Source organism: Pteropus alecto, unplaced genomic scaffold (genome assembly GCF_000325575.1).
Source record: "Pteropus alecto unplaced genomic scaffold, ASM32557v1 scaffold105, whole genome shotgun sequence".
Taxonomy (NCBI): Eukaryota; Metazoa; Chordata; class Mammalia; order Chiroptera; family Pteropodidae; genus Pteropus; species Pteropus alecto.
Genome location: NW_006436294.1, coordinates 6,117,645 through 6,127,362, shown reverse-complemented (window position 1 = coordinate 6,127,362; position 9,718 = coordinate 6,117,645). Strand labels below are relative to the sequence as shown.

General features: G+C 64.3%; 1 protein-coding gene across 1 annotated transcript in view; it reads right to left on the bottom strand.

The window, feature by feature from the left end:
• DENND3 (DENN domain containing 3) overlaps positions 1-9,718 on the bottom strand; it is a gene marked incomplete at its 5' end in the record, with an annotated part of 35,354 nt that overhangs the window by 10,629 nt on the left and 15,007 nt on the right. The window contains 6 exons of the mRNA XM_025047591.1: positions 962-1,091; positions 2,294-2,464; positions 3,030-3,289; positions 6,482-7,003; positions 8,551-8,750; positions 9,295-9,398. Of these exons, the coding sequence (XP_024903359.1) occupies positions 962-1,091; positions 2,294-2,464; positions 3,030-3,289; positions 6,482-7,003; positions 8,551-8,750; positions 9,295-9,398 (1,387 nt within the window). The remainder of the gene's footprint in view (positions 1-961; positions 1,092-2,293; positions 2,465-3,029; positions 3,290-6,481; positions 7,004-8,550; positions 8,751-9,294; positions 9,399-9,718) is intronic.

Sequence of the window (9,718 nt, the reverse complement as noted above, 5' to 3'; positions counted from 1 at the left end):
GGCCAGAGGTAGGCAAGTCTATGAGATGAGCACGTTAGCAGGTGCCCAGGGGCTGGGGCGGCTGCTAGATGGTGCAGGGCTTCTTTTTGGGGTGACAACGATGTCCTAAAGTCCATCGTGCTGGACACCTCTGGGTGTGCTAAAACTCTGCTCTGGCTGGGTAACCGTGGCGCAGCAATTGATGCCAGGGGCCCTAAGTAGCCCTCTCTCCACCGTGCCAATCACGGGACAGCTGGCTTTAGATCAAAAGCAGCGACAACGGTGCATGACGTTATTCTTGCCCATGTGCTGCTTCCTAGACCTGAAAACCCTTCCACAAACCACGGAACTGACCGCCAGCGTCTATGGCTTCCGAAGCGCGAGGGCCAGGGTTACGTCTGCGGGCAGATCGGCCAGTTCCAGCCTGGGGAACCGACCACGCAGAGAACAAAGCAGGGAACGCGGTCGCCGGGGCCTCCACCGCTCCCGGAGCCGGGCGGCCGTGCACAGGGTCCCGCAGCTTTACAGCGTGCGGGCACGCGAGCCTGGGGAACCGACCACGCAGAGAACAAAGCAGGGAACGCGGTCGCCGGGGCCTCCACCGCTCCCGGAGCCGGGCGGCCGTGCACAGGGTCCCGTGGCTTTACAGCACGGCGGGCACGCGTCCGTGCACAAGCCGCTCGGCGGCCGTCCGCGAGTTTCTGCTGCACGTAAACCAGCCAGCAGATGCTCCGACGAATACCACGAGCCTAAGCACCATGAGGTTCGCGTGTCCCGACAGGCGAGCTCCGACGTGCGTCGCTCACGAGAGAAGGACAGGGGCAGAACCACGTGCGAGGTTCAAAGACACGGTTAAAGGTTCAAAGACACGGTTAAAGGTTAAAAGCGAAGGAGAGAGAAGTACCGGATCTAATCGATGACTGTCACCTAGATAAAAATCAGACACATTCGAGACGCCGCGTGTCAAACACGTGCTTCTTACTTTCGCTCTTCATCTTATCGAAGTAAGACAATTTGGAGGCGGCGTAAATGGCCCCAGGAGACTGCAGCGTGTTCACGACGGCGTCCATCAGCAAGATGTGGGTCACCGCCTGCTGGACGTACTGAGGGTCCTGCGGGGGGGACAGAGCCCCTGAGAGTGCGTCGCAGCAAACGACACTCGGGGGGGGGGTGCGCCTTTCTCAGAGCAGCGCGAAGAGCTGCAGTTTGGACGGGATGTCGTGTCGTCGTTTTTCTCTGAGACAGATACCGACGTGGGGTCAGCAAACGTTTCAGGCTCCATGGCCACACGCAGTCTGTTGCAGCTGCTCAACCCTGGCCCCTGGGGCATGGGCGTGAACGGGGGCATGGGTGTCATGGGCATGAACGGGGGCATGGGTGTCATGGGCGTGAACGGTGGGGTGGCGTGGGTGTCATGGGCGTGAATGGGGGCGGGGTGTCATGGACCTGAATGGGCGTGGGTGGCATGGGCGTGAATGGGCGTGGGTGGCATGGGTGTGAATGGGTGTGGGTGTGCACCAGCAGGACCCCTGCAGACCCTGCCGTGGGAGTCGGCACACCTGGGCTCACTGGTGCTGGATACACCCGGGGGCGTAAAACCTGACGGCCGGCGCAAGGGTCCGGCTGTCGGAATCCTGGCAAGGACCAGTGCCCGCCCCGCTCCATCAGGCGCTCGCTCAGCGTCCGGATTGAGCCCCCCAACCGAACCCACATCTCAGTGGCAGGTCTCCTGCCACGGGACACTCGTGTGGGCCGCAGGCGGTCAGTGGACACCGTGCAGCGAGGCCCCTGTTCGCTCCTGGCCCGTTTCGTGAGGGGCTCCCCTCTCTCGCCTGCCCTCATGTCCGCCCCCCGTACCTCTGACCACCTCCTCTGACCACGAGGCTTAATTTGGACCTTCCCTTACTTCAGGCCACATGATGACTTTGGGTACACCAAAGACCCTTGGCACCTACACCTAGGCCCATGGAAGGCGTCCAGCGTAGCCCCTGCCTGGACCCCAACCCTGGGGTGGGAGGGAGGAGGGACCCTCAGCAGGTGTGCCCAGAATACCCAACTCGGACCTGCGGGAGGCCAGGCCCCGCCCCCTGCTCCTGGACGGCACCAGAGTCGGAGAAGTTAGCTGAAGGGCACAGTGGCCGCCACCACGGCCCAAATAGCACCCCGCCTGCCCCTCGTGCTGGCCACGCGTCCCCAACCTGCGAGGCCGAGGCCACCCTCTCTGCCTGCTGTCAGGGCCTGGTCTGGTTCGGCCTGTCTGCGGGGCCGACAGTGTATGGCAGGTGGGGCGGGGGGCGGGGCACGCGTCCCAGACCTTGTGGCTGTCGGCCAGCTTCCGCCCGGCCCACATCTCCTTCACCATCAAGTGCCACAGGTCACACTCCCTCCTGAGGCTGGCTTCGAAGACTTCTTTCTTGGACACCATCTTGATCTTTAACGTCGGGATTCTGAGCAGCAGAAAGGCCACCGTGGTGCTCCTGACTTCCTGTGGGGGCAGAGGGGAGGTGAGCACAGCGACCCAAGGCCACGTCCTCGTCCACGCTGAGGGGACCTGCCAGAGTCCTTGGGGCCTGAGGACGCCCTGGCAGGACAGACGAGGCCCTGACGTGGCCCTGGGCCAGGAGGGAGAAACGGGGAGAAGGGAAGGGCCTCCATGGGACCCTGTTCTAAGACACGTGTGACAGGGGCCGGGGCCGAGGGCTCGGTGTCGCCCAGCAGACCAGAGGAGCCGCTGTCCACACGTGGACGCGTCACGGCGTTTAAGGGCGGCCAGTCTCTCGCCTCCTTCGACATTCCTTTGTTCGGAATTCTAGGGGGCAGCCTGGCGAAGCCGGCGTGGGGACGAGAGAGGAAACTGGGGTCCCCTGGGTGCAGGTCTCACTGCCTCCCTGAGGGTCGGCGGCGATGCTCACACGTCCAGCACGCCGTGTGAATTTGGAAAACGAGTATCGGGCACAAGACGAGTCACAGTCGCCATCCGAGTGTCCTCCACAGGGGAAGGACTGCTCTGAGCCGGGCGGCAGACAGCCGTGACCCAGGGGTGCCCGCACCTCGATGTCCCTGAAGGTGGAGATCTCCGTGAAGCCGGGCCGGCCCTCTGCCAGCAGAAGCAGGCGCTTCTGGGTCATGGCGATCTTGCCCACGCCGTGGTTCGTCCTGACGGAGCTGGACAGCTTGTACACGCACTCGTGCTTGTCCAGGTGCTCCAGGACCTCCGCAGGCAGACTGATCTCTCGGGCCTCTGCTTCTGTCTCCTTCCAGCACGTGTAGAAATCTTTGAACGTTTCCGGGTCAATCAGCTTCTGTTGTCCTGAGTGTCAGAAAGGAGAGTCAGAGCCACCTACGTGGTCTGCGTTGCCCAACGCGGCGGCGTGTCACCGAACGAGGCAGCAGGTGGCCCCAGGACCCACGTCCCCCTGGGGGGCACCGGGGAGTTTCTGCCCTTCCTCAGCACCCCAGGTCCCGGGGTGGGCGCTGGACCCAGCCCCAGCCCATGTGTCCTTCACAGCCCGTGGCCCAAGCCAGGTGGTCACAGCGACTCTCAGGACATGGGGGACACTGGGAAGGGACCCTCTCCTCATGGTGGCGAAGACCTGTGTCACCACTAGAACCAAGGGCGACACCCTGGGGCCCCGAGGGGAGCTGGTCCTCGGATGACGCTAACAGTGAAGAGCCCGGATCCTCGGTGACGCTCCTGTGCCTCTGGGTCTAGCCGTGCCTGAAGCCGGCCTATCTCGGGGTGTTCTGACCTTCATCGGTGCAGAAACCGTTCCCAGAGGGGACTCTCCCCAGGCTCCCAATTCAGACGCCGGGTGAGCCTGCTTCGCCGCCATTCAGCAGTGACCGCGGCGAGCTGTGGGCGGGCACCGCTCCCGCCCGCAGGCCCCCACCCTCCACAGCCACGTTGCAGTCACGCCAAGCGCGTTCGCAGACCGGCCGAGGCGTCACGGGCCTCCGCGCACACAGTGCCCCCGCGTGCCCAGACCAGACAGCCACCCCGGCCAACCCGGCTAAGAGACGTCCACGCCCAGCCTTCCCTGCCCCGACACTGGCCGTGCTCCCCGCCGCACAGTGCCCCCGCGTGCCCAGACCAGACAGCCACCCCGGCCAAGCCCCGGCTAAGACGTCCACGCCCAGCCTTCCCTGCCCCGACACTGGCCGTGCTCCCCGCCGGACCCAACCCCTGGGGAGGCCGGCGCTGCTATCGGCTCGGCCCGCATCGTAAACTGCGGCGTGCAGAGGAGGCCCCTGCCGGCGAGTGCGGAGCTGGGCCCGGAGGCTGCGTGACGGCCCCACGGCCCTGCGTTCCTGCATCCTCCCTGTCCCCGCCCGGCTGTGCAGCGTGCTCCCTATCGATGTCGGGGGTGACCGTTATCTGTGGACGCTGACATCACGGCAACCAGCTGTGGGACAGCCCGCGAAAACGCTGCGACAGGTCAGGAGAGGCAGGAATTACTGATACTGGAATGAAGAACGGAAAAGCGATGAGACGCAGCCCCTGCAACACCTCGGAGTGTCCACCAGAGGGCGCGCGCCGGCGCTAACGGCGCCCAGGGGTTGGAAGCGGCTTCCGCGTTTCAGATCCACAGCCACTGGATCCGAACGGAAGACGGTGGGGTGTCTGTGTGTTCGACGGCGGGGTGTCTGTGTGTTCGACGGTGGGGTGTCTGTGTGTTCGACGGCGGGGTGTCTGTGTGTTCGTGCATGTTTTCTTAAATCAGTCACCAGACAAGACGGAGCACAGGGCACCAGCCTGTGCCCAGGTGGCCTGGAGTCCCCGAGCTGGGCGGCACCGGGAGCCTGCAGGTCGCGCCCCGACCCCCACTTCGCAGCCTCCCCCCATGTTAGACACGCCACCCAGAGCAGCGGCCTCCAGCGGGCGCCGCGGTCCACACGTCCTGGTGGTCTGGGCGGCTTTAATCAGAAGCATCTGCTATTTCACTTGGACGAAAGAAAATGCTTAGTCTGACGAACTGGGCATGAAAAGGTCCCAGCCACGGGAAAACGAGAGAGGACGTGACGGAGAAACACACAGCACTTTGTGAACACTGACGTCAAGACTCGTGAATGCAGAGCCCGGAGCCGACGCCCTATCCCTCCCGTCACCGACCGTCCCGCTGTCAGCCCCAGGGGAGTTACCGGGAGCAGGCAGAGCGAGGCCGGTGTCACCAGGACCCAAACAGCTCCCCTCGGGGACAGACGTGGCACTGGGCCTCAGAAAGCCACCCTCCCCTGGGGAGGGCAATGAGAAGAGGGTCCCCAGGCAGTGGGAGGTGACGGTCACCACGTGACCAGCTGGGGTGTGGACACTGCACCGCCAGGCTGCAGAACTGGACAGTGCACACGCGAGTCCACTGTGCAGCCGCTGCCCACAGGGGCTGCCATGCACACTGATGGCCGCCATTCACACGCACACCCAGGGCCATGGCGCACGCCCACACAGAACACGGATCCTTCATTTCTAATCCTGCGTAAAGATGCCAACTGTTTGCTTCCATGCTGTCGGCCACACGCACCTTGTGGTGGAGGCGATGTCACCGCCAGAGCCCCGAGCTCCTGCCTGGCCGTGCAGAAGGCCCCCAGCCCTGGGCACGGGCTCCCTCACCCACGGGCGAGGTCGCCCCACTCGTCACATGGGCAACCCTGAGCGCTGCCCACACACGCCTCTTGCAGGCGGTGCACCCACCATGGGGGGCGAGTCACTGCCAGGGTGGCGCCTGCCACCCCAGCTAGGCTGCACACGAATCCTGGAGAAGGTGGGCCACATGTCCCCCCAACACAGGCAGCCTTCTCGCCGTCTCTGCATTTGAAACAGCAAAGTCGCCGAGCAGCGCCTGACTGAACAGGGTCTGGCATGACCCTCGCCTGCCACGACACTGGATCCTCGTGCATCCACACGATACACAGTGCAAACGGCACTGAGCAAACGGCAAGCATGGCCCGGCGTGCACGGAGTGACAGCTCACCTACAATTACACGCGCAAACCCACATCCTGTGTCATCCGGCCGTCTGTGGGAACCCCACGTGGTCAGGAGGAGAGGCCGCGGTGGAGACGGAGAGCCCTTTGAGGGTGGGGGCAGGGCGTAAGGGGTGCTGGACAGACAAGGGCAGTGACTGTGGGAAACGCAGCGCTGGACGCGGGGGCTGGCATCTGTTACGCTGTCCCCGTGCCCTCACGTGGGTCCGACCTATTCCAGCTGAAGCCTTTGTCCCACATGGATGAGGAGGGGCCGTCACACAGCGAGTGGACCGCACGGGACAGGAGCAAACCTGCAGGGCCTTCCTGGTCCCCCCTCAAACGTCCCCAGACCCTACCCCCCGCAAAGAGCTCGGGTCGGAGACCAGCCGGGGCAGCCTGTCCCCTGCTGGCAGCAGGGGGGGCAGGGGGGAGGCCCGAGCCCGGAAGGCAGGCCCCGCCCCTGCTCCTCGAGCAGCCAGGATGGTGGCAAAGCCCTCCCACTGCAGGGAGCCACCTGGCCACTGGCCAACCTGTCCCCTTACCTACAGTCAGGGCCTCGAACAGGCGGCTTATGATGCCAGCATCCTTCACGATGCCTGACTCCTGGACCCGCTGCACAAACTCATCCAGCTGCAGGTGCGTCTTCGGCAGCTCGAAGTGCTTCACACCGTCGTCGGCCCGGGGGACCTCTCCGGGCGGCTCCAGGACGTCGCTGATGAGCCTCCTCAGTTCGGGCATCTGCTCAGCCTGGGCTCGCTCGGGCCCCGACATGGACTGCACCGCCCGCCTCACCAGGTCGGCAGGGAAGATCCTGAGGTCCGTCTTATACAGGCTCTGGAAGTCCAGGAGGGCATCCAGCAGCTGGCCCTGCCTCAGGAGGATGAGGCCCCGGAGGTACAAGTACCTGGCCAGCAGCGCGGAGTTGCCAGGTGTCCTGGCGCCCATGGCCTTGCTCAGCTGGGCCACGCAGTCGCAGTGGTAGGCCTGGACGCACTGGCCCACCAGGGGGAAGTGGATCTCCGGCATCTTGAAGGTGAACGTCGGCCTCGGGGGCACCTCCAGAGCTGAAGGGTGAGGGGGAATGAGCAGGTGGTCAGCAGACCCGGAAAACAGGCCCGTGCTCCCCACCCGCCCGTCACGTGTCCGTCTGTCTCCACGCATCAGGTGCAGTGTAAAGTGAGATCTGTGCGCCTCTTCCGGAAAGCTCCATGGAGCGCCCCGCGGCACCCTGGGAATACTGACCACTTTATCTGCTAAAGCTGGCAATGCAACATCGAAACATCTGGCCTCGAGTGTTCACGGGAGGGCTGAGCCAACGCCCGAGCCAGGACGGCCTTGCCCGGCCCGGCCCGGCCGTGCGAAATCAGTGTTTCACCTTAACAGCCACTCATGAGGCTCCCACCTGTCCCCGGACACAGCAGCTGGGTCCAGAGCCACCGGCAGCTCCTTCCACAAACACCGCCCAAGGGCCTCCCAGGTAGCCAGCTTCCTCCTCTGCAGGCTCCAGGGCACGGGACAAGGCCAGCCCTGCAGGTAGGCAGCTCACCCCGGGGAGGCAGGGCGAGGAGGAGGGCGGGGTGCACAGGGCTCAGAGGAAAAGGCGCCCCTGGGTTTTACAGAAGGCGACGGTGACCCTGCCCGGGTCACACGGCCAGGAAGCGGCCGCGCAGGGACGCACGCCCAGCAGTCGCCTCGAGAATGTCTGCTCTTCCAGGTCCCTTCGTTTAAAGGACACCTGGTCGGGGGGGGGGTCCCCTCATTCAGTCTCCAGAGACACTGGCGGCCACCAGGGGGCCCACACGGCTCACAGCACCTGGCCTCACAGTCTCCGTCCGCTAGGGACGGAGCGAGACCCCGAGACCCCATCCTGGAGCTGCGCAGAGAGGGTTCCCGAGCGTGAGTCTCCGACGGCACACGTCACACGCTTGGCTGCAGCTCACACGCGTCCGAACGTGTTCTGTAGCGATTTATGCCCCGAGGACACGCCGAGCTGACAGACGCAGCCGTGGCATCGCGTGACAGTAAGTCTCTTGCTGTCTCTGTGCCTGGAACATGCCGCCCCCTGTGACCGGCGTGGCTGCCTCTGCTGACGTGTCGCGTCCACACTCAGCCACCGTCACCATCGCTGACCCTGACCCCGCTTCCTTCAGGCCATGACACCGAATACCCCGACACGACGTGTTTATCTGCCCGCTGTCTGCCTTCACCCCCCGGATGTCAGCTCCTTGAGGGCCGGGCACTGGGTTCTTCTGCACCCCAGATCTACAAAGGGTCTGGCACTCACGGGGGGCTCACAGTCACCGTGTCCCGTTGGACACTGACATGTGCAAATGTGTTTTGTGTCGCGTGTACACACAAACGTAGACGTGTGCAGAAACGGGACAGAAACCCAGTGCATAGCCTTCACCTTTAGCAGCGAGACTGAGTGATGGAAAATGTAAACAAGAACTAATTTTCTGTAACGCACTTAGTTTGAGAAATGAATATTCAAAAAATGTTTCAAATAAATAGCTAAAAAAAAAAAAAAACCTCATGCCCTTCTCCCGAAACGAGCTCTGGTTTCTCCCAGCGGCCTGTCCGGTGGGAGTGGACGTCAGAGGGAGGGTGTCACCTGTGCCGCTGCCCCTGCGGTCCAGGGGGCCGGCTTTCCGCAGCGACGCATTGCGGGGCAGCAGCTCGGGGCTGGCGACGTCCTGCAGGTCGGGCATGCTGACCACCATGCGCCTGCGCGCCGCGTGCTGGGCCGAGGGTTTACGGGAGGCCATCTTCTCGACGGTCAGTCTTCTTGGACTCAGAAGCATCCCGTTCACCCTGGGGCAGGAAGAGCAGCAACACTTTACTCGATGGCCGCGACGCTGACCGCAGAAAAAGCCTCAGCAAAGCATCTTCCCCAAGGCGGCGGCCAGTGTCCGAGGCCCTCGCACCCAAGGGGAGAACGGTGCGTCTGCCCCCCCAGAAGAGACCGCAGCACAGAGCAGGCGAGGGCGTCGGCACAGGGGACGCACGGTCCAGGGTGTCGGGACAAGAGGTGGGAACAGGCTTGGGGACAGTGGGCGGGGGGAGAGAAGGCAACAGGGAGGGGACAGACCAGGGGCCCCGCGGACCAGAGACATGCGCGGACCAGGGGCCCACACACAGACCAGGGGCCACGCGGACCAGGGGCCCACGCGGACCAGGGGCCCACGCACAGACCAGGGGCACACGCAGAAACGCACGGAGCCGGCCTGGCTGTGCCGCCGGACACACTGAGCTGCGGCGTGAGACTCCCCGACGGGACTACACACTGTGCAAACGGAGCTACAACGCGTGCGCGTCTGCACCCCCGAGCTGTGCGCCCGATCGCGGCGACACGTACCTGTCCTCCTCGGACTGCGAGCTCAGGTCCGCCTGGGCAAAGGCGTCCATCCTTCTGTTGAGCCGGGCTTTAAGAAAAGAATGAAACATGTAGGTATCCAGAACCTGAAAGACAACAGCGGTGGCTTACTGGGACATGCCTCACTGGTCTCTGCCACCAGGGCAGCCGCAAGGGCCCGGGAGCGTCCCTTCCCCCGACCCAGCGGCCTCTCGCCGGCCCCCAGCGGCCAGTCACGGCTTTCTGACCCACCGTGACCCACCGCCCTCTGCCTCCTCACCCGCCCACCCAAAGGAGCCGGCCACTCCGTGCATGTGAAAAATCACGCAATAATGGCGCCCAAGCACAGAGGCTGGGGACGTGCAGCCCCGCGCACTTGGGAGACGGCGGTGAGCAGAGCCCAGTCCCCTGGCTGACCTGCGTGCAG